General features: G+C 49.2%; 6 protein-coding genes across 6 annotated transcripts; 4 read left to right on the top strand and 2 right to left on the bottom strand.

The window, feature by feature from the left end:
* Positions 1 to 986: 986 nt before the first annotated feature.
* Positions 987 to 2,954, top strand: LOC121594649 (queuine tRNA-ribosyltransferase accessory subunit 2). The gene is made up of 3 exons (XM_041918148.1): positions 987 to 1,172; positions 1,264 to 2,222; positions 2,302 to 2,954. The coding sequence occupies exons 1-3, from the start codon at positions 999 to 1,001 to the stop codon at positions 2,522 to 2,524; spliced, it is 1,356 nt and encodes a 451-aa protein (XP_041774082.1). The 5' UTR covers positions 987 to 998; the 3' UTR covers positions 2,525 to 2,954.
* On the bottom strand, positions 2,722 to 14,315 carry LOC121594645 (mucin-19). The gene is made up of 4 exons (XM_041918143.1): positions 13,258 to 14,315; positions 6,444 to 13,194; positions 6,219 to 6,377; positions 2,722 to 5,675 (listed from the first exon to the last, which is right to left on the bottom strand). Exons 1-4 carry the CDS (start codon positions 13,410 to 13,412, stop codon positions 5,133 to 5,135), a joined length of 7,608 nt encoding a protein of 2,535 aa, XP_041774077.1. The 5' UTR covers positions 13,413 to 14,315; the 3' UTR covers positions 2,722 to 5,132.
* Positions 14,316 to 14,631: 316 nt separating this feature from the next.
* On the top strand, positions 14,632 to 16,043 carry LOC121594651 (ubiquitin carboxyl-terminal hydrolase isozyme L5). The gene is made up of 3 exons (XM_041918150.1): positions 14,632 to 14,875; positions 14,980 to 15,043; positions 15,137 to 16,043. The coding sequence occupies exons 1-3, from the start codon at positions 14,800 to 14,802 to the stop codon at positions 15,963 to 15,965; spliced, it is 969 nt and encodes a 322-aa protein (XP_041774084.1). The 5' UTR covers positions 14,632 to 14,799; the 3' UTR covers positions 15,966 to 16,043.
* A 95-nt stretch (positions 16,044 to 16,138) lies between these two features.
* LOC121594657 (biogenesis of lysosome-related organelles complex 1 subunit 4) lies at positions 16,139 to 17,195 on the top strand. Its single transcript, XM_041918156.1, has 2 exons — positions 16,139 to 16,428; positions 16,501 to 17,195. Exons 1-2 carry the CDS (start codon positions 16,366 to 16,368, stop codon positions 16,990 to 16,992), a joined length of 555 nt encoding a protein of 184 aa, XP_041774090.1. The 5' UTR covers positions 16,139 to 16,365; the 3' UTR covers positions 16,993 to 17,195.
* A 174-nt stretch (positions 17,196 to 17,369) lies between these two features.
* LOC121594648 (solute carrier family 35 member C2) lies at positions 17,370 to 25,354 on the top strand. The gene is made up of 6 exons (XM_041918147.1): positions 17,370 to 18,037; positions 18,117 to 18,974; positions 19,058 to 19,130; positions 19,208 to 19,460; positions 19,530 to 19,705; positions 23,678 to 25,354. Exons 2-6 carry the CDS (start codon positions 18,424 to 18,426, stop codon positions 24,164 to 24,166), a joined length of 1,542 nt encoding a protein of 513 aa, XP_041774081.1. The 5' UTR covers positions 17,370 to 18,037; positions 18,117 to 18,423; the 3' UTR covers positions 24,167 to 25,354.
* On the bottom strand, positions 19,731 to 21,012 carry LOC121594652 (translin). The gene is made up of 4 exons (XM_041918151.1): positions 20,812 to 21,012; positions 20,428 to 20,728; positions 20,266 to 20,345; positions 19,731 to 20,181 (listed from the first exon to the last, which is right to left on the bottom strand). Exons 1-4 carry the CDS (start codon positions 20,995 to 20,997, stop codon positions 19,879 to 19,881), a joined length of 870 nt encoding a protein of 289 aa, XP_041774085.1. The 5' UTR covers positions 20,998 to 21,012; the 3' UTR covers positions 19,731 to 19,878.
* Positions 25,355 to 27,282: the final 1,928 nt, after the last annotated feature.

The following is a 27,282-nucleotide window of genomic DNA, read 5'->3' as shown; positions in this document are numbered from 1 at the left end:
TTGGATTACATTGTGAATCAGGCTGATAATTCAAATACAAACAACAAGATACACAGTGAATGTGAACGTGGCTTACAAACACACGCTGGCCGCGAATTAATAATAATGATATTATGCTCTGGTTCTCTCTCTATGATGTGCGAGAACTTTCCGTTGTATTGGATGCTTTATTTGAAATATATATATAGTCCTACTGTATCTTTAGTTTGCTGCAAGCTATTATGACACTTAAATCCGCCGCTATTACTCTTCGGCCAGCCGGCATCAAACCGCGATCGATTGAATACTGCTACTACTGTTCTAGGAAGATGTATTTTAGTAGTATTACACCGTGTATTTCGTAGTTTTGGGAGTTTTAATTAGCCTTTTTTAATCACACAATAAAAAAAATGATAGAATTTGGAGAAATGGCGAATAGAAAAAAAAGGAATAATGAATATAAACTACGTTAAAGTGAAATCGTTTCCTATCCATCCTATCCTCCTACCCATGCTGAGGGCGAGAGAATACATTGAGCAATGTGAACGATTATTTTAGCCCACAAGTTGAAAGTAACGTACATTTTTCGACTGTGATACCATTCGATTGAAGAACGGAGGAAGAAGAACGGGGTACGTTAACCGAAAAGAAACATATGTAAGAAACCGACAGCATATAAGAACATAAAATCCAAAGCAAATAACAGATACCAGGCGTGTGCGGGACGAGTATGTCTCTTTTGTTTCTTTCAGAGCTTTTATAATTATGTTTAAAGCCATACATTTGTAACTCTTTAGGGAGAGATGATGCAAAGCTAATCAATAAATGGTTCATGTTCTTCTCACACGATTTGTCTTGAGTATTTCTTTAATACGTTTTCACATAAAACGAAAATGGAAACAGCTCTGCAAATGATGCACGAAAGTTGATTTGCACGGAACAAACGGATTCATTCAAACGCATTGCCATGCCACTTCAAGGGTTAATTCGGTTGGCTGTCAAAGCTCGCGCCTGACCCCATGCACAACCAAAGCAGGGAGGAAAACAAAACTAGCACGCACGTTGTTGTTTATAGGATGAAATTTACGCTAAGCACCGTTACCAAATGTTCCGGCCGGTTGGGTGTCCTCGGGGGCCTGGACCGCCTGCCCAATCTGTCCCTGCAAACGCCGGCCTTTATTTTCCACACCAAGGTAAGTGAAAGAAGCGCAACACGCAAAGCCAATTTTCATTCATGCTCTCGTGTGTGTGTGCGTACGGGCGTGTTGTGTTTTTCTTGGGCAGGGTGGCAGCATTCCTCACCTAAGCAAGGAGGCCATGCAGCACGTTTCCGGTGACCCGTCCTGCTTTCTGCATCTGAGCATCTCCAACACGCTGCACATGCAGGAAGCGATCAAAGCAAGCCGCATAACGATCGCCGAATTCATCGCGCAAAGCAACTGTGCCACGCTCCTGTTTGTGCGCGATCCAAGCGAACCGCCCATACCAGGACTGCCAGAGAAGGACTCATTGCCTATCTACACACGCAACGGTAGGAGAAACATTACCCTAGAGCAGTACATGACGCTAGTGGAAACGTTCCGACCCGACGCGTACGTCCCACTGTATGACGGCGATACAGACGCGAGCAGTTCGAAAAAGCGCGAACAAAAGTCACTCGACCGAACGGAAAAGTTTGTGGAGCAGTGCTTGGAATGGCACCGGAAGTCGGACGCACTGCAATCATCCGGCCTGATCGGTCCCGTCGTCGGTGGCTACAACGAGAAGCTGCGCGAACAGTCGGTTGCATTTCTGCGCCAATCCGATGACGCGTTTGCAGGATACTTAATCGAGGGATTGCACATGCACGGCCCGTCGGTGGCACGCATGGATGGGTCAGCGGCGCTGGGCATGGTGGCCAACGTTTGCCAGCAGCTGCCGGAGGCGAAGGTCCGCCTCTGCTTCGGTTCGTACGATCCAGCCCTGGTGCTGGAGATGGTTGCCGCCGGTGTGGATGTGTTTGACACGAGCTACGTTTACCTGAAAGCTGCCCAGGAGCATCGTGCGTTGGTGTTTTCGTTCGACGTTACTTCGACGGAGAAGGAGCACGTGACCGAGCTGGATACGACCGATGCGCGATGGGCGGAAGACTTTGGACCGCTACTGCCCGGCTGCAAGTGCTACACGTGTCAGAAACATTCCCGTGCCTACGTGCACCATCTGCACAATACGCGCGAAATGCTGGGCCCGATTCTGCTTATGATGTAAGGCGCTATCCAAGTCGCGTTTCACTTCAAGGAAAGGAACGAACTTACCGCGAGCACTTTTTATCACTCGTTTCAGGCACAATCTACACCACTACGTGGAGTATTTCAAAGCGATACGGCACCACGTTGCTAACGACAGCTTACCTGCGTTGAGGAACCATCTCGCCGGCCAGAAGTCGCTGCCACCGTACGAACCGCCGAAGGAAGAAAAACTGCCAATGCCGGCAGCGCAAAAGGCAGAACTGATGGAACCGATGGAGGATTTGGGAGAAAAACAGAACAAGAAACAGCGTGCTTAGAAACACTCCAATGCCTACTGTACGCTCGTTGACAGTGGGATACATTAACCGTACCGTATGAAGGGCAATGAGTAAGCGAAAACTGCACAGTAAGTGAGAGATAAATAGCTCCTCTCGCCACATTTTGCGTATTCGATCCTTTTCTTTCGATTAGGAGAAAGTAAATTACAAAACAAATAAACAAAACCACACATTTCTTTTAGGGAATATTTATCTCTAAACATATATTGAACTCTTTTATACGTGTCTGTGTGTGTGTAGTGTACTCCTCGATAGCATCCACTATGTAATGTATGCCGCCTGCAGGTTAAACCCTAAACGGTTTGCATCGACTCAAATCGACGACCTCCTAACAGATAAGCGGATTTCAGCTCACACGAAGGAGAGGTGCGGGAAGTCGTTAGTAGTAAATAAATCCTCTTTTAACTTACACTCTCTCTCCCCCGGTTGCCCTATTCTTCTCTCTTTCTATGTTTCGCTTGTTTCGCTTGATAAACTCTAAATTCTGTCTTAATGCGTTAATTTTTGCCCCCGCGACTGGTTTTCATTTATCATTGCTACAACATCTTTCGTTCGCCGCACCGATGATTAAAGGATTTCTGTTTTTTTTTTTTATCCGCTATTTTCCGCTGGTGGTATTGTATATGTATGTATTTATGTATGCATGCTGTGTGTGTGTATAAATGTATCACTAATTCGCTCATTCTCACTGTGTTACACTATCCATATTGTTGTTTGTTTTCTAAAGCAGTTTGCGCCATTTCGCGCTAACATGCGTTTCCTTTTCTTTTATGTTCCACAATTATTTTTCTCTCTTCTCCTTCTTATTTTTCCTGCCTTGTCGCTTCGTATTTAACGCATCTTTCCATTATAATGTACCTGCCTAACTACACCGTACTTGCCCCATGGTGATGTTGCCTCTTTTTCTCCGTTCTGTTCCATTAATTGTTAATCTATTCCGACTAGTCTGGTATTGCGCCGTTTTCTCATACTCACACGATTGCATTACTTCCCCCGCTTCCTTCACGCACACGCAAGGATGCGTACATACACTACAAGTACAATTATATACATACATACACACACACATGTACACGAATATATGCACATCTACACATAAATTACACTTAGAAAGAATTATATTGTTGTGGAGTGGCGGGGCGTAGAGCGTGGATCGGTTAGAAAAAATTAACTTTAAACACGCAACAGATGATGATACATAGCTAGTAGAGCAAATGTTTTCTTCTGCATCGTACAAAAGCAATAATGGCGCGTTAATTGATGGCTTCCACATGTTCCAATATGCTCGGTTTGATCCTGTTGAAGCGCGATATGGATTAAATTGCTGTAGAAGGAAAATGTGCACAGGTGCATCTAATACACACTCACATACGTACGTGCCCCCACCAGCGGCAGGGTGGGAATACACATTTTAAACAAGATTTTCATTTCCTCTTTCCATCTTCTTTTCGATTGATCGTGGGCGATAAGTTCCCTGTCCTACCTATTTATCGTCCACGCTAGGAACTACCTTCCTCCTGCACACATTATTAGCATACCCCACACACACCCACAAACACACATACATTGCGTGTTATGCCTCCAATCATATCGGAGCGCACATTTGGCATTAGGTGTTGAATGGTGGCGATTATTTGTCTTCTCTTAACAATAACTATTCTAAGCGTTGTGGACAGAGTGGTGGCGGGAAGGATCAAGCATCTCCAAAAGGAATGTAGGCATATTGCACACCTACTAGTAGCTGGATTGTGAGTACACTCAAACACTAAAACAGCGCACAGCGAAGGAAGAGAGTCGCACATCTTGTTGCTCCTTGTCTGCTCTCGGGAGATGCGCAAAACGCACTATCTATGCATGTAATCTGTTCTCTAGGCGAGTGTGTTGTAAAGCAAGGGATGTGTTCCTTATCATTCGAAAAGCTTAAACTAACTACTATTACTGCACGCGATGTAAACTAATGCACAAACAATGCCCGTGGTATTTCATGATTGCATGATTTTCGTCCCCCTACCGTACAAGGTACGGGAAAGATTTGAGATTGCATTTCTATTGCCGCTAGCTTTCCGGGGCACACACTCTATCGTTCATGGGAGCGCCTATGCGGATACAATATGGATAAGAACGTGGTAATACTGTCGCGTTAAAGTGAAGCTCTTAAAAAGGAATAAAAAAGGAATTAGGACGGCGACAGTAGGCGGCAACAAACTGTCTCTAAAATACTGTACCTAAATTAAAAGTGGGATGCAAACTAGCCAAGCGTATTTGGCCTGATTCTTGCTCACCGTTCTCTTTACATCGTGATTTTCCTTGCACTAGTACCGCTATCCTACACGAACGGAGCCGAGCCTTGATATGCCCCGATCTATGGTTAAATTGCATAAAATAAAAGCCCAAAAGTAGAAACCTCTTTCCTCGCATACGCCTTATGCCTTCCATAAAATGGCGTCTACTTTCATCAAAAAATTTTGTAAATACAGAAGGGGTTAGCGTTTTTGGTGCTTGTTAGGGCCCCTTAAACTTGCCACGCATGGTTCTGGAAACGTTTTAAATCTAGCCACCACTGCTCTAAGCAGCGATCTGCACCCTCTTACTTTAACATCGTTGCCATGCCAGCGTACTTGCTATGACTGGGCGCCTGGTAGGACGATGACGACTGAGACGAGGTGGACGCTAGATGCAGGGAAGACTTCCCACGACCACTACCACCGCCACCACCACCACCACCTCCACCACCTCCACCACCTCCACTTCCTCCTCCGCCACCACCACCACCAGCACTGCTACCGGCACTCGATTTCGAGGATTTCTTGTTGGCGATCCGGTCCTGCAGCTTCTTCAGCAGCTCCTCGATGTCATCCAGCGAGTAGGTGTACGCCAGCCGACAGTGCTTGGTCTGCAGGCCGCCATCGGTTAGATGCTTTACCGCGTGCTTCAGACAGTAGATGCGGTCCTCTTCGTCCACCGTCGTATTGTCTTCGTCCCCTTCCTCGTCGTCGTCGTCCGACCGGGTCACCTTTACCTTCACCAGCGAAAGGTAGAGGTTCGCCCGGCACCGCTCGCACTCCAACTCATCGAGCGAGGCGCTCTTCTTTTTCGACTCGATGCGTTCCGATTTGGTTACGCCTTGCTCCTGGAAGAGGAAGGAGATGAGTTAGAGTGTGAGAGAGAGGAAGTGGTTAGTGATGAGTGATTCGTATTCCAAATCGAATCTTCAAAGGTTCATGTATATATAAGATAAACGAATCTTCAAAGATTCATCAATCTTTCCGAGATTCAGATTCATTGAATTATTTGAAAGATTCTTTCTGATTCATGAATCTCAATCAGATTTACCCAATGAATCTCTAAATATTCAAGAATGTCCAAGGAATCTCGCATAACTAATGAATCTTTCGAGATTCACGCATCTTTAGTGATTCATGAATCTTTCGCGATTCATGAATCTTTCGCGATTCATGAATCTTTCGAGAATCATGAATCTTTGATATTCATGAATCTTTCCAAACGAGATTCAGATTCATTGAATTATTTGAAAGATTACTTCTGATTCATGAATCTGAATCAGAGTTACCCAACACGATTTGTTATTGACATGAAATCACAAAATAGACTGCAGACTTCTCTCTTTACCCCTGAATAGCCCTATGCCCACTGAATACGTCTGAAACCTTACCTTTAGCGTTTGTCGATGCAGCTTCTCCTTTTCGTAGATATCGACTATCATCGGGTACGCCTGCACAAGCGTATCATGGTTGCTGCGCTGATCGTTCGCGATCGCAAACAGCAGCTGCTCCACCGAGAACATGGTCGGTTCGCAGCTTTCCTGTATGTCCTATTAAAAACATAAAATTAATCATTTATTACACTTCAAACCTACATGTATCTATCCTCTACCTACCCTAAAATCTTCCTTGGCCGTGTCGAGCCAGCTGTTCGTAGCGAAGTACACGCTCTCCGACACCGCGTACCCGGTGCAAAGGCTCGAGGTGTACGCGCGCGGAAACACCACCACAAACTGGCCCGGCTGCTGCTCCGTGCGGCACAACGACACGCTCCGGTCCGTCAGCATGTGCGGCGGCACCATGGCCGTATCGCACGGCAGCCAGATCGTCTTGTTCTGGCAGTGTGTCGGCACCAGCACGGTGAGTGCCGCGCGGAAGTTGGCGTTCTGATCGTCCGGCACGCCGTACCAGATCTTGTTCGCGCCCGTGTGCAGATACTCGATCCAGGGCAGGCCGTGCGGATCGCGATACCAGCAGCACGCACTGAACAGCATGCCGACGTGTAGCGTCGGTATCGTGATGCCCATCACCGGGCCGAGCGAGCGCAGTATCGAGCCGCTGTTGTTCGTCAGCACCTTCAGGTTCCACGGGTGCTTGGCGCACGACGAACCCTTCACCTTCGGGCTGGGGAACCCGTACCCGAACGCGCTCGAGTCGATCGAGCCCGAGTGCACGCACACGTGGCTGTCGCGCACCGCCACGTGGCGCCAGTACTCGGCCTCGATTTCCGCCACCGTCGGTTCGCTGTTCCGGAACCACAGCGACATGGTGTTGCGCGCGATGCGAAAGAACTGGTTCAGCGGCATGCTGCGCCCCTTCACGATACACTCCATCGAGCACTCGTCCTCGTCCTCCTCCTCCTCGTCGTCGTTCGAGTCGTCCTCGTCCGAGTCGCCGCTGTTGCGGATCTCCGACCCGACGCCCTTGTCCGCGTTGCGGCGCGCCTTCGCCTCCCGCTTGGCCCAGTCCGCCTCCACCTCGTCGAACAGCTTCTGGCGCTCGGCCGGCGACAGCGTATCGTACGGCAGCAGATACTTGCAGTAGATGTCGTCCAGCTTCGAGACGCGATCGTGCGCCGCCTTCGGGATGCACATGTCCTCCGACACGCGGGCCCACTTCTTCTTTTCGATCACCTCCTTCAGTCCGCCGAGCTCCTGCACGGTGTGGTACAGCCGGGGCAGGTCCACCTCCATGCCGCCGATCACCGGCGGCGCCTGCAGATTGATGCTCTGCGTCGCCAGATACTTCTTGATGGCGGCGTACTCCTTCGCGCTCGGGCCCCACCGGTGCAGCATCTTGTGCACGTACTGGTTGTACGCCATGAAGCGCATATCGTCCGCGATGCGGCACTCCGGCTTGAAGCTGGCCGGCGGCACGATGCGACAGATGCCGAACCGGGACGCGATCGGTGCGATCCGCTCGATATACTCCATAGGATCGTGGAACTCTTTCTCGGTCGGCTTGAACACCGGCGCCTCCACCATCTGGGCCGGATCGTCCCGGCGCGGGAACACCGTGTTGTTGTCCGGCTGCGGTGGCGGTACCGTTTCCACACTGCCTCGGCCAGCGCCGGTTCCGCCCTTGGCGTTGCTTTTGCCGCCCGTCGGCTTCGAGCGCTGGGACGAGAGGGACGAGTTGGAGGCGATGCGCGACAGACCGCGGGACATCGGTTCGGCACTGGCCCGATCCTCGAGCGTCGGTGTGCGTGCATCGGTTGAGGGCGCTGGGGCATCTGCCGTCGGTGACTTGAGCCGCGACTGGAGCAGGCCCATGGGGAGCAGCTTCGCCAGCCCCTCCTTGCCGAGGGCGGCCGCCGCACCACCCTGCGCCGTTAGGCTCTTGACCAGCTCCTGCACGTTCATCGAGTCGGGCAGCGTGGTGGGATTGGAGCCCATCTCAGCCTTAGTCACCAGCTTGGCGTGCATTATAACGCGCTGGTTCGGCCCATCGGGCCCCTCCGTTCCGAGCTTGACCGCGACGCCCTGGATAAGCTGATCGGATGATTTCCCACCGGTACTGCCGCCTGCCGTACTGCCACCCGCGGTCGGACCCTGCAGTGGAATGTAAAACGTCTGTCCACCGGTGCCACTACCAGCAGCACCACCGTCCGCCTCGGTATCGCTCGCTTCTTGCTTCACCGTCAACGATTTGTCCTCGTCCTTCCGATCTGCGTCCTCTTCGGTTGCTTTCGCTTTCTCCTCGGCAGTGGCGGGAGCCGAACTGGATCCTCCCGCGTTGTTTGCTTTGCTCGCTATGGCGGGTGGTTTCTGAAAAGCCGCTTTCTCGTCCGCCACGGGCGTTGCATCACGCTTGGTAGCTGGTTCATCGCGGGCGGACGAATTGCACGACTCCCGTCGACCGCCTGCCCCGGTAGCTGGTCCGTGCTGCCGACGGAACGGTGTCGCCACCGGCATAAAATCTTCCTCCTTGTCGAACGAGTACACACTCGGTTCGTTGACGGGCGAGAAGGCGCCAAACTTGTTGCTGCCGCTCTGTGCGGAGCCTGCTGGTCCCGGGGCAACACCGGAGGGACCTTGACCGGCCGCTGGCTTCGTGGAAGGCGATGTTGTCGGTACGCTTTGGCCAGCTGCTGGGCTGGTGGTCGTCTGTGCCGCCGGTGACTGCTTGGCGGCCATTGCGTCCTGCTTGTAGACGGGCGTTCGTCCCGTTGCATTCCGGTAGATTGGCTTCCGTTCGCCCGACGTCGTTGTGGTCGGTGTGGTGGCGGTGGCACGCGGTGCAGTCTGCGTTGTCGTCGGTGTTGCGGGTGTTTCTGCTTTGGATTTTCTCGGTTCCTTTGGCTTGACGGTTGGAGTGGACGCCGAAGCACCTCCCCCTTCCTTGCCCGATTGTGCCTCACTGCTTTGCGTTTTTGCCGGAGTGCTTTCCTTATCGTTGCCTGCCGGTTTTACCTCCTGAGCGGATGGGACGGCCGATTGTTTCTGTCCCTGAAACGGCGCCAGGTCCTTTTTCTCCCCCACAACAGTAGTTGCAGCGAGAGGAGAAACAACTGGAGCGCTCGTAGGGGTACGATTCTGCTCTTCCTTCCCACGACCATTGCCGAGGGCAGGCGTGCTGATCGGCGTTGACGTGGAGGCCATCATTCCTGCCCACCCCGAGCCGGACGCCGTCGTAGTGGACGCTTGCGCGGTGGTGCCGGTCGGTGCGGAAGCAGTAGAAGCGGCCGCAGCACCCGTCACCGGGGGCGGCGGTGTACGGGCTCCCGGCTCCAGCAGCTCCAGCTCGTCATCCTTCAGGTCGTCCTCGATCGGCGACCAGGACGATTCGTAGATCCACTTCTGTATCTGCTCGTGCGTCATGTTCACCTTCGCCTTGCGGCGATCGCGCGGCGACAGATTGCCACCGAGCAGCGACTCCGTTAGCACGGGCGGCCCCAGCGGCGGTTTGTGAACCGAGCCACACTTCCCCAGCGTGCACTTGGTGTCGAGCGGGCCGGAACTCTGCGCCAGGCTGACGCTAGCGATGCCGAAAATCTTTTCCGACTCCTCCTTGCTCGGCAGCAGGTTGCCGAGAAGAGACGAGTGGACGGCCGGCTTATCCGCCCCGATCGGATCGCCCGAGGCGCACTTCTCGAACGCTTTCAGAAAGTCCGCATCGTCCAGCGGAAGGTTAAAGTCTGCCTTCGGGGTGGCGGAGGTGGATTGGCCGGCGGTGGTCGCGTTTGCCCCCGCATTCGTCGTGCCAGAGCGATTGAAAGGCATGCTACCGTGGTCGGTCGGTTGGCTGGACGCGTTCGCTAAAGGGTGGTGGTAAGCATCGCTCGACGAAGCGTTGTTCGCCCCCGGCCCGGCAGCGTTCGTCGCCGTCCCAAGCGACGGCTTTATGGCACGGGTAAAGGGAGCTTGCTGTTGGTGGAGTGCTTGCGTCGGTGACGTCACCGGCGACGCGTGGTGCAGAAAGGACGACGTTTGGTAGCTGCTCGGCACGACAGTCGGTATGTTGAGCATCTGCGGGATCTTGATGGGGCTTTCGGCCGGCTCGACCGTGGTCGACAGCTGCGTATTGTCCATCGATTTGTTAAGCCGCGACAAATTCTGTCCCTCCGAGGTGGTGGGACTTTTCAGATGATCGGACGACAGGGCCGGAGATTCGAGTGGACTGCTGGTGGTCCCACCACCCTTCGCATTCAGCTTCGTGGGAGTGCGTGGAACGATACTACTCCCCCCGGTGCCCGGGACAACATTCGCTGCCGTAGTACCATTTTGTTTCATTGTCCCAGTCGGGGAGTTGATGCTGGCGGCAGCCGCTGCCGCTCCGACCAGCGACCCCTTTTTTGTGGCCGCTTGTTGCCGCTGCACCGACGGTTCCTCGACCTTGACCGACTTCCTTTCTCCGCCGTCCTTTTTGTCGGGCGAGCAAACCTCCTCGGTGGATTTCCCCTCATCCGACATGTTCGCCTTCTTCGCATTCTTCCGCCCGGCGGGTTGTTTGGCCGGTGCTCCCGCTTTTGCTTTGGCCGTCTGTCGGCGCGCCTGCTGCTGCTTGCGCTGAAACTTGCTCGCCAGCGGCTCTTCGTCCGAATCGCTAAAGCTTTTTTCAATTACCTTCGTCTCATCGCCGCACGTTTCCTTTTCTACCTCGTCCTCGTCCACCAACCGGGCGGCTGCGGCACCAGCTTTCCTTTTCGCCTTAGCTGCCGACGGTCTAGCGTCCCGCGTCTTGCCCGCATTCGCTTTCAGCTCGTTCTCCATCCGCTCCATCTTGCGCACGTTCGGCAGCTCGAGACTGTCCAGCGAGGACGCATCGTCGTCCGATTTGTCGTCGTGGTTGAGCTTCCGCCCGATCAGCTCCATGTACAGTGTGGCCGCTTCCTTCGTTTTGCGCGACGGGCGCGACGTGCTGAGCGATTCGACCGGCGTCGAGGAGGCCGTTTTCGGTTTCTTCTCCTCCTCTTCCGGCGAAAGCGTACCGTCGCGTCCGGCTGCATCCGGCGCTGGCGTTTCGCGCTTCTTTCGCCCGACCGTCGCCGGCTGCTTTCGCTCCATCGCATCCGTCGCACCTTCCGCCTTCGCCTCGCTATGCGGGGGCTCTTCCTCTTTGGTCGACTTGACGACGGGTTGCTGCGTTTGGGCGGCCGGTTCCTTCCGCTTCCGTCCTCGCTGGGCCGGTTGCGGTTTTGTAGCTTCTTCCGCCTTTTTCGGCAGCACTTCACGCATCTCGGACTTGCGGGAGCTTATATCCGACCGCCGGCTGACGACCGACTCCGAACGGCGCGTCTTCTTGTCCGGCATTTCGTCCGGATCCTTGTCCAGTGTGGCGGCCGGTTCCGACTTGCGGCTCCTACCGGAACGCGTCGTTTTGCCCGCCTCGGGCGAAGTCCTAACCGTCCTGTCCGACGCACGTTTCTCGGTGCGAGTGGTCCGCGACAGCGGCTCGTCATCGTCGGAAGAAAAGTCCACTCGATCCGGCTGCTTCTGTTGCTGCTTCTCCTTTGCTGGTTTCGTCGCAGCAGGCGACTTTTCGGGCGTTGCTTTAGTTGTCACAGGGGGTGGATTGCGCAGAGCGGACAGCCGTGTCGTACGCTTCTCTTTGCCCTCCGTATCGGAAGCGACCGTCGCCGTGGGCTGATGTGTGGGTGAACTTTTCGGCGTTTCTTTGGCCGTTTTCTTCGAATTAGCGGCTGCTGCTGCTGCGGCTGTACGCGTTACACTCTGCCTAGAAGCGTCCTCAGTAGGCGTAGCAGGTGGAGTAGTTGCTGTCTTCGTTCCCTTACCACCAGCTTTACTTTCAATCGATTTTGCCGGTGAATCTTTGCCCGTCTCCGGATCTGGGCCACCTTTCGATGAATCACGCTTCGTATTGCGCGGAATTTTGGCCGGCGATCCTTTCCCGCTCTCGACCACCGGACTGGATGCGTGCGATGCTGCCCCACTCCGCAGCCCACTTTTCCGTCTGCCAACATTTGGCTCTTCCTTTTCGCCCTTTTTGCCCTGCTTGCCTTCTTGCTCGTCCTCCTTTTCTTCATTGTCCGAACTTGCCTCGTCTTCGTCTTCGTCTTCATCATCATCCTCTTCCTCCTCCTCCTCTGTCGCATCTTCCTCTTTCGGTCCAGCTTTCGAAGGAACGGCCGAAGAGCGTGTCGATATTGCCACCGACCCGCGGCCACTCTGCCTCTGGCCCTGGCCCGTCGCACGCAGCTTAGCAACGCGCTGATCGTGGTACTTTTTGCGCAGCGCTTGCATCTTATCCTGCGTACGCTTTCGATCGGTACGTGACTCAGCCGGGGCCGGATGGTGCTCGGCCCTTTTGCGCACCGCAAACGGCATGTACGACGTAGCAGCGGGTGCTGCAGTTGCCTTGTCATGGCCGGTTGATTCCTGTGCAATGGCTTTCTCTTGCGTTGCTGGCGTTTGTTTGACGCCTTGGGCCGGCTTGGAGGAGCTCGTTGCAGGATTGCTGGCAGATGCGGCCGCTTCGTTCGTGGACGCTACGGTCGGTTTCGGTTGCGGAGAGCCCTTTAGTTTGGAGCTGCCGGAGCCACCCGATGCGGCAGATGATCTTGCGCCACTGGTTGTGCCACTGTTGCCGGCGGCAGTGGTGCTTGATTTGTTGAAAAAGTCCAACTCCGGCGGCAGTACCGGCGTACCGCGGAAGCACAGGAACGTAAGAAAATCGTCCGTGCTGGGTCGCATGTTGGGCAGCAGTTCCGGAACCTGTGCAGTGGCGTCCGCTCCGGTACCGCTGCCGGGACCGGTCGGCGTGGTGCCATTGCCGGCGCCGGAGTGCGTTGCTCGATTCGGCCCATCTTTGCCGGGCGTTGTTGGTGGGGCAGACGAGTAGCTAAGATAGGACGAGGAGGCCGTCCCTTGGCCCTGGGCAAACTTTCGCTGTGCATGTACCTTCGGACTGAAACAGGGGAAAGAAAAACATTAATAACTGGCACGGCAAATGAAACACAATTGCACCCACCGTTTCGGGATTTCCGGTGGCGAAAGATCCCGCTCGGGCGCAGCATTCGGCCCATTGGTGCCGCTGCCGGAGGATGGATTGGAGCTGCCCCCACCGGCTGCTTGTGCGATGGCGGTCACCTTACGCCGGCGCTTGCCTTCCTTCGAAACGACCATCCTCTCGCAGGGGTCGCGTTTCCCCCTTCCGCTTACAATCCTACAAACGGTCCCCGGTGCTGCTGCTGCTGCGGAAAATATGCGGCCGGTGTTGTGCCGTGTGCTTTCCTTACCAAATCGCCAACTGACAGCAACGGCAGCAGTGGCACCAACAGTAGCAGCCCGCGCCTAGCTGCCCAATGCGAAGCGCGACCGGAATGAAGCGATGCTGGCCGTTTTGCGGCATGTAGGCGTCACAGCAGCGAACGCGCACCGAACAATTGCCACTTCGCAGCGCACTCTTTGATACCTTCGTCAGCGATTGCCGCCGCGACTTCCACCATTGAAAATCGCACTTTTCACAGCGCACACACACACACACAACAGCAGTACACAGTGTGGATGGAGCGGAGAGGAAAAAGAACTAGAAACCTCAAAACCAACAACCAACGCCAGACCAACGCATCATCAACGCTGCTGCGGCACGGTGTTGCGAGTGGGTTCGATTTTCATCACCCTTCTTCCCTTTCACACGCACGCACGCACACGGTAGCACACCCGGGGCCCGGTTTCCTTTTTTTCGCCTCACACTCGGGGCTTCACTTCGGGGCAGAATATCACTAGGCAGGAGGCAAATAGCACGAACAAGGAAACTTTTGCGTTCACGGGTATTATTAGCAAATTGTCTAGAACCTCGGAAGAGAGGAAGCATCACAAAAATGATACCCGAAGGGGAAATTCGCTATCGAATTTGGCATGCGAGGCTTAGGGAGCGTTTACACCGCTGCCGCACGAGGGGGGTTGACGGTGAGAAGATGCAGTGGATGTTGTGTCCCGTTCTAGCGCACGGTGCGAGGTAGCGGTAGCGACTGCTTCCAGCCGAGAAGTTGCACAGATTCTCGCGTTGTGCTCGCGTCAGCTCTTGCGGTGGAGTGTAGACGCCGCTGAAGCGGGACAAACTCCCGACGCGCAGAACTTTGACATCTGAAACGAACTGTCAGCGACGCCTTTGTTGGCCAGTGTTGCCAGCACAGAGGAAGGAATGTTTATTTTTGTATAAAAATGATAAAGTGATAATAAAATCCAGCAGTTTTGAGCAGCACTTGCATAAATAAAAATTATATTTATTCGAAGATTGACCGATTGCAGTTTTACTTCTCATATTTTTCCTAAAATGCGTTACCGGATGTCCACCTCGGCGATGAATTCCAGCGGTCGACCATGGTGCGTAGGGATTGTCATGTGTCAAAAAATGGCAAATCAGATTGCGTAGCAAAAGCGTCCTTGGTACGGGTTTATTTCTGATCTCAAATAAGTTCGCAAGTCCAGCATTACTTTCTGTCTCGATCCGGCAACACCGGCGCTCGCTTTAACCTGCTTAAACACTCCACACAGCTAGCAAATTCCGATGGCGGACAGTGCGGGAGAATGGTGCCTGATCGAGAGTGATCCCGGCGTATTCACAGAGCTTATCAAAGAGTTCGGTAGGTAATTAGTGGACAAACAAAATCCGGCTGAAAAAAAAAAACATTGGCAAGATGGTGTTTGATGAATTTTAATAAAACATTTCGTTCCCAACACCCCGCAGGCGTGGACGGCGTTCAGGTGGAAGAGCTGTGGAGTTTGGATGAGAACAGTTTCAAGGATCTCGAGTAAGCCCCCGACCCCTAATTCCGGCTCTGTTTCGACTTCGTTGAAATTCATTACTAATTTCTCTTTTTGTACACCTTCTCGCTTATTTACAGACCAGTGCACGGGCTGGTGTTTCTCTTCAAGTGGGTAAAGGACGACGAACCGGCCGGATCGATCGTGCAGGACAGCCGGCTGGAGAAGATCTTCTTCGCGAAGCAGGTCATCAACAACGCGTGCGCTACACAGGCCATCCTGAGCATTCTGCTGAACGCAACCCATCCGGACATTAAGCTCGGTAGCACGCTGACAGATTTTAAGGAGTTTGCCTGCACCTTCGACGCGTACAACAAGGGCCTGGCGCTGAGCAATGCCAGCCAGATCCGCACGGTGCACAACTCGTTCGCCCGGCAAACGCTGTTCGAGCTGGACAACAAGAGCTCGGGCAAGGAGGACGTGTTCCACTTCGTCGGGTACGTGCCGGTGGACGGTCGGCTGTACGAGCTCGACGGGCTGAAGGAGGGCCCGATCGACCACGGTGCGGTCGGGCCGGGACAGGATTGGCTGCAGGTGGTGCGACCCATCATCGAGAAGCGAATGCTGAAGTACAGCAAGGGCGAGATCCATTTCAACCTGATGGCCATCGTGTCGGACCGGCAGCTGATCTACCAGCAGCAGATCGAGCAGCTGCTGCAGGGCGACGAGTCGGAGATGGAGACGGACGCGAAGCAGGACAAGATCAATCATCTGCGCGTGCTGATCGAGGACGAGGCGGCGAAACGGAAGCAATACAGGACGGAAAACGTTCGTCGCAAGCACAACTATCTGCCGTTCATCGTGGAGCTGCTGAAGGCGCTGGCCGAGAACGGGCAGCTGATGCCGCTGTACGAGAAGGCGAAGCAGCGGGCACTGGAGCGGGAGGCGGCGAAATCGAAGCAATCATAAAATGGTTCCATTCTTTCCTTCGTAATGCATATTCATTTCGTAATAAACAATTTGCTACAAACGGTTGTTATAAAGCAAGGCAAATGTTTCCTTTTTTGTTTCATTTCTGAAGCGAAATATTCGACGACTCATTCCGGTGTTGTGCGGATCCGTTTTATTTTTTTTGTAGTTGATCGAAGCTAAAAGTCGCCAACTCCCTGCTGTAAACAAAAATCGGCTGTCAAAAAGGCAAAACAAATGAAAAAAAAACCTTTCGTGAAAACAAATCCAGCACAAAAACACAACTGATACTGATAACGTGTCCTGCAGCGCGTTGAGAAGCGTTGATAATCAGCATTTCTTTTTGGAAATATGAACATTAAACCAAGTGGCAGGCCGAAACACTAAACAGCAACCAAAGATGGCCGAAGAACTGGCCCAGGATTACTCCGGCTACTTCAAAGCTTCCAATCTGGATCAGGAGGTAGCTATCATGAACACTTCCCGAATTTCCGTCCGAAACGCAATAAACACTCTCGACCCGTTTTCTTTTAAGCTTAAGCCAATCTCTGTCGGCATCGACCGGATGATGCTGCGGCTGGAGGAGTTTGAAAATCTGCTCGAGCTGGTAAAGGCCGAATCGAGCGTGGCGCTCACGCAGAACGTGCCGCAGCTGTTGGCCCTCCGGCCAGAGCTGGACGTGCTGTGCGATCGGATCGACAAGCTCGAGCAGTTCGTCGGAATGGTCGGTCGGAACCTGGACGCGGTCGAGAAGCAGGTGCAGATTGCGGAGGAAGAGCTGGACATTCCGGACAAAACGATCAACGTGCTGCTCAAGTCGCTTAACATTTTCGGCAAACCGAAGCCCACCGAACGGTTGACGAACCGGAATGCGAACGGACTGTACGAACCGGTCACCGTGTTTAAGACGGAACAGTATTTTCGACCAAACGGGCCAGAACAGAAGCCGCTGGCGGAGAAGGAGGGAAACAAAGATGAACCGGTATCCTCCGGTGAAGACTGTGATACTGGTACGCCGGAAAAGTGAAGAAAGAAACTTTTAGCGGGGGGAAGAGATTTCCACTCTACGGACTGAAAGTCATGCAAAGAAGACAATGAATGGATTGCAATAAGCCTGGTTTAAGTGTGCGAACAGAATGATGTTCAGAAATTATATTACAAAATATTTAAAATCGCAATGGAATGATTGCGAAGCAAAGGAACGTAATAATAATGATTTGTGCCCTTTTTGGAAAAAGCAGCAATATATACTCGTATTTATATTTGGGCCATAATACTATAATAAAATGTTCTTTACTGGATCACTGGAAATCTAATTTGTTGCGTCGATTTCTTTTTGATTTTCTCTCTCTCTCTCTCCTTTTGGGTTTCGCGTTTGACAGTTTGTCAAACGTCAGCACGCGCTGCTGGAGGTTGCTATTTTCTAACCGTGCGCCATCGTAGGCCATGAGGGAAGAGTGGTGGGAAAATTGCAATCACACACCAACGACAACGACACATGCACATCCACGCACAACACAACACAACAACATTCCGACCAGTGCAAATACCAGTTGAAAATCGTTTGTTACTGTAAAGTCGCAGTAAAGAAACGACGAAGCAACGAAACTGCATTTACCACACATTCCAGCAGCAGCAGTAGTGGTGTTGTGGTGGCACAAATTGTTGCGCAGGCTGGTGGTGTGTTCCGTACCCCGAAAACCCGTACAATAGCGAATGCGTCGTCGTCGAACCTTGAGCGAGTGGAGTGAGGTGGTGGCAATCCAGATGGGTAATTAGTGTGCAGGGGTGTGAGCGGTGCATGCGATAGGCGCGATAAGACCGTGATAAGACAGGTTGGACGGAACGGGATTAGAATTCAACACACAACCAGCGAATGGTGTTGTGGTGCGCGCGCGGTTCGCTATCGTGTATATATCGTCGCCGTGCTTCCGGTATGAACAACTGGTCAACAACATCCAGCACACTTGCCCAAGCGCTACCATATGTTGCAAATTGCCGATAGAGACCGGGGGTGAAAAGACCGCTGCATGCTGCCCGGTGAACGTTGAGGCAAACGTGGCAAGTATTACGTACGTACCCCGATTGCGCGAGGCTGCGTGTGTGGGGACGAATGCTAACCGAGTTGACCTTTTTCCTTCGTTTCCATAGGAACGTTCAAACAAGAACAACACACGCACAGTACGCTTTGGAACTCGGCACAATCATCTTACCCCACGCGCCGACTTATGTGATAGCTTTCTGCGAGCTTTCGAATGCATTTAATGCCAGTGAATTGGATTTCCCTTCTACGCCCGAGGCGCGTGCAGATTCCAAGTAGATTCGCATAGGATTAGTACACCTTTCAGCAGCAAAATCCAGTTTGGAGTATTTTCTGTGCCATCGGACGAGTCACATTCTGCCCTTAAAAGTTAGCAAACGCGTCCCAGTAGGCGTACTAGAACCATAGCAAGAAAAGATGGTCAACATCAAGTATGAACGAGTGAAGCAAACGACGGATCAGGAAGCAGCCGGCGGCGGGCTGGAGGAAGAAATAGAGCTCGAAACCAACAGACGATCGGACCACGGTCAGTACCACCAAAGCAACAACAGCCTGCACGCCAGCTATGGCCACCACAACCAGTACATCGTCACCACGACTGCCGGGGGCAGTAAAAGTTACGCGGACGGTGGCGGTGGCGATACGCGCAAGAAGCACGCCTTCACGAACCGGATCGTCGTAACGCTCGTGCTGATCGTTTGCTACTTTTCCCTCTCGATCGGGCTCACCTTTTACCAGCGGCATCTGCTGCAGCACTTTAAGCTACCGCTGTTCGTGGTACTGTACCATCTGGTAATAAAGCTGCTGTTGGCGGCGGCCGTGCGCGCCGTGCTGCGTTGTGTGACGCGAAAACCGCGCATCCTGCTCGACTGGCGGACGTCGGTGCGCAAGATACTGCCCACCGGGTTGGCCAGCGGGATCGATATTAGCTTCTCGAACTGGGGTCTCGAGCTGGTCAAAATATCACTGTAAGTTTGGGGGGTAGGATGGAAGTGGCAATGGGTTACGAAGGTAAGAGATTCATTTGTTTTTTTTCTCATTCCCTTTCAAGGTACACAATGACCAAATCCACAACGATCGTCTTCATATTGATATTTGCCATACTGCTAAAGTTGGAGAAGAAGGTAAGACGAAGAATGGGATAGAATCTCCCTCCCTCTTGATACACTAATCGATTGCAATTTTGCACTTTATCAAACAGAGCTGGTCGCTTGGGGCCATTGTCGTCATGATCTCCGGTGGACTGTTCATGTTCACCTACAAATCGACCCAGTTCGATGCGCTCGGCTTTTCCTTCCTGCTGTTTGCCTCCCTTTCGAGTGGCATCCGTTGGACGTTTGCGCAGCTGATCATGCAAAAGTCAAAGCTCGGTCTGCACAACCCGATCGATATGATATTCCACATGCAGCCATGGATGATACTGTCCGTACTGCCGTTTACCATCGGATTTGAAGGTATGGCTCAACCGGGCTTTAGAGTTGTTTGGCAGGGCTTTTGAATTTTCCCGGCCTTTTTTTTCGCAGGACGAAAGCTTCTGGAAGGTTACGACCTGGTACAGCAGCTACCGTCGGCCGTTGTGGTCGATATGTGGGCGAAAATTTCCATCGGAGCGTTCATAGCGTTCGCGATGGAGGTGAGCGAGTTTATGGTCCTCACCAACACCTCTAGTCTGACCCTGTCCGTTGCGGGCATATTTAAGGTAGGTGCACAAATCTGTCCTATTATTTATTATTGTAGAAAAATCCATTTATTTCATAAGGTAAATCCGGTTAGTACAGTGCCAACAAAAACTCAAATGCAAAGGAACTGTTGGAAATGATCAAATAATTCATCGCGTTGCCTTCAAAGGAAACACGCGCTAATTGTGTCACTTTATGCTTGTTTTTCCTCCGCCGCCGCTGGTTCGGCTGTGGGAGCGGATGGTGCTTCTGCTGCTGCTGCACCACCAACAGCAGCAGCACCTGTCGCTTCGGTCCGCAAACCCCGTATGCTGATATCGTACACGATTTCCTCTATCTTCTTCACATCGTACTTCAGTGCGTCGAAGCGTTTGCGCAGCGAATCGTTCTTGAGATTCAGCAGCCGGAAGCCCGAGTTGAGATCGGCGACAAACTTGGAAATCGTCAGCGGCTTTTCGTAGTCACCCAGTATAACCGAGTTGACGGCATAGCGGCTCTGCAATCGGATGGAAGTTCGTTCGTTGTACTTCTAAAAGCCAATCGGGGGTACGAAAACTGGTTTTTTTATGGGATTACTTACCAACTCCGAGGCGAGCTGCAAAATGCCAACCAGATAGTCTTCGATGTCCAGATGAAATCCTTGCTGCTGACTGACGGACACTGGAACAAGAGAGCACATACATTATCGATTTAACAACAGAGTCTTAAATTGCTTCTATAAGATTGGTTAGACCACACTTACAGCCCAAAATGTCTGCCGCCGTTTCGCGCGTGACCAGGAATCCTTTCTCGAGATAAATCGTCAGGGCGATCAGAAACACAATGCGCTGCGTCATGTAGTGCCAGTGGTCATGGTACCGGTAGTACTGTCCGGCCGGGATGAGTGCGGCCAGCTTTGCGTACCCTTCGCGGCAGGTATCGAAGAAGGTGCGCGCCTTCGCGCAGGCCGCCGACACGTCGGCGATGCTGCTGTGGATGACTTGCAGCGCGATGGCCGCTTCCTTCGCTGCCTGATCTATGTCCCGGACGATGTCACGTATTTCCTGGCATTTGAAGAGGGAGGGTTAAGAGTTTTCTGCTGACTGGCCGGTTGTTGGCAGCTGTTTCCCCCGCATTCCACACTTACCGTACGCAGCTCCTGCTCCTTCACGAGATAATCGTTGAAGCTGTCGAATATGTTCTTTACGTTGTTCTGCATTGTGTTGGGTGTTTTTTTTTGTTTGCAAGGAAAACAATGCGTTATAAACTGCGTTTGAGCGCAAAACAGACGTGTTTTGTTGGTTGGCAGTGTGTTTTGCGTGTGTATGTTCATACGCCGGTGCAGCGTTGTTATTTTGACAGTGCGCTACAAACCCAAGGTGATTGGATACAAGGTGTGAGCGAAGCGGTATTTACAGTGAGTCTCACAAAAGTGTGCACTGCATTTTTTATGGCAATTGCCAAATATTGGGGTATAATTTAGATTTTTTGAGTTTAATTACCGAAACTAGCATATTTGGTGTCCATCATTCTTATTATTTGTTCTTCTATTCTATTTTAATTTCTTTGCAAACCCGATTTTCCGGGGTAAAATTTCCCATAATCTTGCCTGAATCGCTCGTTCCTTTTTTTACGCGACAACAGATGTTGGAAACCGTTCGCTTTTGCCTGCCCTTAGTTTGCGGGTCATTTTTATCGTGATATTTTTTGGGCTAATTTTAAGTTATTTTATGGTTGAGTTTTTACCTCTCCTAGATGCGTTTAAAATTAGATTAATTGTTTAAAATTCCTGTAGGGCAACTGTACCAGTATTGGACAGGTTAGTGTAGCAGTTTCACAAAAAAAAAACTGCTCGTAAACTTAAAATTTTTATTATAGTTCATGAAAGTGACATTATTTTGGACGATAAACCATCGTTTAATGTGGCGCTATTTTTTATGTGCCGATTTTAGTGTATGTTTTAGAGATATTTGTGAAAATGGAAACACTGGTTTTGTACCTGTTTCTGGCAGTTTGGTCTTATTTTCGGCAGGCTGTGTTCCTATTTTCGGCAATGCGATTACGGATCGGAAAATGTTTAATCAATGGAAATAGGTAGACAAAACTGTTTTAAACAGTTTTACAGTCTCACTTTTGTAAGATTAGTGGTTAAAAGCACTTATATTATTGATTTAATGTTGCCCATGTTGGTAATTTTACTGGCAGTTTTGTACAGTCTCTTTGATGTGAGTTACAAACATAGTAGGCATTGAAGAAAAGAAACAGTCTGATGGAGTACGGCTCCCACTGGCTTACAACCCAAATAACCAATTCGGCCATAACCCACTGTAAAGCCATTTCAAACCTACGTGGGTTTGTGGTGGTCGATTCAGTCGTTAATCCACCAAATTTTAGAACAATCGGAGCTGTCAGTTCCGATCATATTTATTGACCTTGCCCGCGCTTTTCCAAACATGTTGACGAGGGAAAGATGGATCAAGGGCGGGCTAGGGTCAATATGCTTAACAGGATTTTAACACATCGATTACTTTAACTCATTCACTTACACCACATCATAACTTCGGCAATATTATAAATCTATAAACTGTGTACTGACCAGCGAAATGGATGAGTCCATTTGCAAGTAAAAAAAACACACACAAATATGTTTTACTACAAACGAACTTAAACCCACACGTTTAATCGCTTCCTTTGCATAGTTAAACACATTTTGGGGTGAAACATGTTTAGCAAATGAATTACCCGTGTATAAAATTTACTTTAACAACATTGAAGTGGCTGCTTCTGTGGCCGTGTGGTTTAACCCACCAAACTGACAGTGCTTTGGCTTTGTTTGATGCAACTGGATTTTTAGTACAGGAAATTTCGGTATCTTGGTTATTTGGAAAATTATTATTTTTCTCTCAAGTTATTGGATTATTTATGCAGTCTGTTACAGAGTTACGCGGTTTTTGCGTTCCCGAGGAATTCGCGTAACTAGAATAACCGCGAAAATCGAATTTCACATTTTTTGGCGAAAATATTATTGATTACTCAAAATCATCATCAAAATCTCCAGATTCAATTTAGTACTTTTATACAAATTATCATTTATTCGATATGATTCGTGCAGAAAATTATGATATTTCTGGTTTTGGGGCGGTTTCAATTTGTTAGCAAAAATGCAATTTATATCGAAAATGAAGCAAATTGTACTGATTTGACATTTAATCTGTCAAATTTAGAAAACCGCGTGCCTCCGAATCCTCGTAAGTCGAAAACCGTGTAGCTCGGAAACAGACTGTAATTAAATTGGTGATATTTGATACAAGAAATGTTGTTTTATGTGTCGACGATTGAAATGAATGTTAAGCAAAATCAAAAGTCTGTTAATGTTCCACGTTTCGTCAGGAGTCCAAAGCATTGATCTATCAAAAATCAACATTTATCGTGTACCTATTTTCGGCAGCATTGAAAGTGAATAGTTACTTGTTTATCGTGATTTTTAAATTCCAAGCGGACTAGAATAAATTCTGCAATCATAGAATCTTTCAGAAAAAAACTACGTTTTCATTGTTTTAGTGCTCTGGTTCTCTTAACTACAAAACCTGCCGAACTGTTGGCGGATAGCATATCCACCGAAAAATGTCAAACTCTGCACATATAAAACAAAATGTTTGATGTTGTTCAAAATGGTTTGAAAAATGTACAAGGAAATGATGTGAAACTTCGCATATGGATAACAAATGAGCATAACTCTATTTAAAAAATGAGTGTTGGGACAAATTTTAACGCGTTTTTGGCAGATTACACATTTTTAGTTACCTTGCCGAAAACAGGTACAGTAACCCTATTTCAAATTTCAAACTTCAAACTGTCGCGTTGTCTAAAATGCCAATCTCATGTCCAAATGACTTATTTGTAGCATAATAGGCAATTAGCTGGTCCACAATTGGGATGAAAGGAAGTCCTGTTAGTAAGGGTAAACCAAATAAATAAATTGTTTTTTTTTTCAATTTTTTTTTAATTCCAAGGAAATTTGCCAACTGATACTCGCGGTGGAGTTGAACGACGAACATCTCAGCACGGTCAATGTACTCGGGCTGGTCATGTGTCTGGGCGGTATCTGCTGCCACGTGGTGCACAAATTCCTAACCTACCGGGATGAAACGTCCAAATCGGCCCTCTCCTCGCTAGACAAATCCACCGGTGGCTACCTCGAGGACCACGACGACGAGGACGACGACATGCGCCCATCCGGTGGTGGTTTGGTAGGCAAAAACGGTAGCCTCAAGTTCGGCAATGGTGGCACCGGGGGCAGTGTTGGTGGTGGTGGTAGTGCAGCTGGAGTACGGTTCAAGGGTGGCCAGTACCGACCGCTGCTGGTGAACGAGGCACGCGACGCCGACGACTCGGACCATCTGGTAGTGGAGAACCGGAACTACCTGTCGGACGACAGCGAGCAGGAGGAGAACGGTACGCAGGACGTGCTGTTCGACATACTTAAGCGCCGCGAGCGATAGTCATTCCAAGGAAGGGGAAAAGAAGGGGTTGGGGTGTAAGGGTATGATTGTTGGATAGAACATTTTTTAAGTTGTTATTTGTTGTAGTTTTGCGTAAGCGTAATGCTGCTTCAGGGCGCTCTGCTTCTTTCCGTGTAGCAGATATTATTCCAGTCACTAGAATTGTACAGTGTACCATTATTACTTAATTTTGAAGCTACCATGCATTTCAGCAAAAAACAAGTATTCACATTTCCATGCCATATACATGTCGATGTGTGTAGGAAGCCGATTTTAAACAGGTTGTTTTTTTATTATTATTGGGGTTTGTTTTATTATCAACGCTTAAGCGGGGCGTGCCACGTGGGCACTATTTTGTGGATTAAGCAAATGTATGTGATGTATGTTTTTTTCGTTCTTTTCTTTGTTTGTGTTTTAATTAGACTGAATTTAAAATTAGCAAAGCTTAGTTACTGTAAGGAGTGTGTGAGTTAGCACATAAGCGGCTTACCGAATGACTGATGCGCATTGTGAGGGAAGGGGTTTGCCGCGTACGGTATAGTTTGTGTACTACTGCTATTACTACTACTTACCCCTTTACACTGATACCTACGTGATGTCTGTGTGAGACTATCGACTAGCAAATACAAACACTATTCCAAGCCAGTTATCAATTCCCGTTCAACCTTTTACCAGAAGTACCGAGAACCTCCAGTGAGGTTACCTGAGTGAGTGGAACATAGTCAGCGGTCAACGCAGTCAATCCCCCGCCGGATTTTTATTACGGTAGAGAAGGAATTAAGTTTGCCGGTACGAAAAAAACGTACCTAATTTTTTACGTACACCACTTACCTCCTACTGGTGGTCAAAACTGGTGGCGCAGAAAAAAACACAAAGATAATTAAACACTTAACAAGCAATCAATAGGAGGGAACTCAACAAAATGGGGGAACATTTTCCAAAAAAAAAAAAAACGGTTTTTATCAGAGCTTATTGCATTTGTTGATTTTTGTTTTAAACGAATACTAAATACAAGGAATTATTACCACACGTCACACAGAGGTGGTCGAGAAAGAGCTAATCTAATTTACCACTAGTAGAGCAAATCATAAAACTTATATCCTTGTGTCTGTGTGTGTGTGTGTGTGTCTACACCAATGTGAAGTGAAAAGAAAAATAATAAAAAAATCATTCACAACAATAACAGTTTTTTTGTTATACTTTTATTGCATCCGATACATCCATTTGTTCGGAGTTAGATTCATTTGTTTTTCAGTTTAATTCCACTTTCTTTCTTTCTTCCTTTTTTTTGGTTTTGTTTTTCGCTTTTTGCATAACACTCATCCGGATTGGTTTTGTTTTGTTTTCTCTTACTTGGATTTATATACCTATATATGTGTATGTCTAGTTTTTCCCCAGTATTTCCATTTACTCCGTCACTTCATGAAAGTTTCATTTCACCGCGTTTCATATTTATGATGATATTCATTTAGCTTGATTCATTGTTTTACCCCCCCCCCTAATCACTACTACCTTCTTCATCACTTCACATCTGTTTGATTTTACTTATTCTCATGCTTTTTATTCCATTCCAACACTTGTACGGGTTTCTCCATTATTTTCTTTGCGCTTCATTAGTGTTAGAAGGGTTTGATCCTCTTGCCAACAGTCTGATTTGGTTTCTTGTTTCACTTTCTTTGCTTTTTATTACCTTTCTGTTTTCGGGGGACATTAACATTTTTGCTATCCGTCGTATATTGGGTGGGGCGAAGTGGAAGGGAATGGGAACGAACTGGCCAGGAGAGGGGGGGGGGAGCAGGGAAGGCGCGATAAACACTCATTTCACACACCTCTTACACACAACATACCACATATGGGCGATATATAACCTACCAATGGTAACAGATACACACGTTGCTCCAGCTCAAACTACTACTCTTTAAAGCTAGGTTTCGCTTTTCCCCTAGTCTTTGCATGCTTTTGTCGTAACAATACGATTCTTGCCAATGTTTTTTTTTCCTTTCCGTTTTCATATTTTTGTGTGATGTTTTTTGTTTTATTTTTCTATTCTTGTTGCAGCTTTTTTCTTTGTGAATCGTTTCACGTTTGCCGATCGTTTCTAATGTTTTTTTTTTTATTTCTCTTTCCTTTTCATTGGTACAGTCGATTCGATAGTTTTTCCCTTTTTTACTCACATCGTATTAACTTGTGCGTGTGTGTATTTGTTTTTTTTTAAATTTCTTCTACGCTTATGACTACAACACTTATCTGGCATGCAAATGGGAGTTCAACGACTATTAGATTCCAACCCCGAGGAGTGGAGTGGGTTTTATTTTTGCCATTTTCCCCTTCTTACACAGCAACTCTCTTATTGGTGTGGTAACATTTGTTCAAACCATGGACGGAGGGAAAGTAGTTCAACGTTTCCCTCTCCCATTTTTCACCTCATTATAGACTTCAATCGTCCTTATTTAGGTAAAAAAAACCAAAATGTATGGAGTTGATTAAAAAAAAAAGGTGCAAAAAATGATAACAGGACAGCCATAGTGCGATTATCATTCTAGCCAGACCGGCTGGCTTTAGTTTAGTTGAGAGCTCGTATGAGTAGCTCGTGACACAAGAAGAAGAAGCATGGTGAGAAGATTTGAAAACCGATCCAAGCAAACATCGCAAAATTCGTGATTTCGTTACCCTTTTTCTAGCCTGTTTTAGTGTGCTGCAAATATGTTTGTGTTTCAGTCCTTTTGTTCATAAATTATCGCCACGCTTTTCTTTGCTTTGCTCATGCTGCTAATGTTTTGTTGTTGTCTTTTTTTCTTCATTTTCTAATCAGGTTTTAACACATCGAAGGATTTGTTTTTTTTTTGTTTTGTATCGTGGAAAGACGTACGATCAATGTGATTTAATGCACAGCTTTTTTACTCTTAAGTTGTGACCTTTCTCTTTCTATTTTATGTCATTGTATTTTTTTTCTCTGTTTTGCATTATATTCGAATGCACACAGTAAGAAGGGATATTCGTTTCCTTTTCTTAATGTGTAAATTACATAAAACACACACATACATACACACCCGAGATATTTTGCTACACAAGTAGATTTGTTGCTATTTTCCTCTTCTTCTACTTTTTCTTCTGCT

The sequence above is a fragment of the Anopheles merus genome, chromosome 2L (assembly GCF_017562075.2).
Source record: "Anopheles merus strain MAF chromosome 2L, AmerM5.1, whole genome shotgun sequence".
In the NCBI taxonomy this organism is placed as follows: Eukaryota; Metazoa; Arthropoda; class Insecta; order Diptera; family Culicidae; genus Anopheles; species Anopheles merus.
This window is presented reverse-complemented; position numbering and strand designations above follow the sequence as displayed.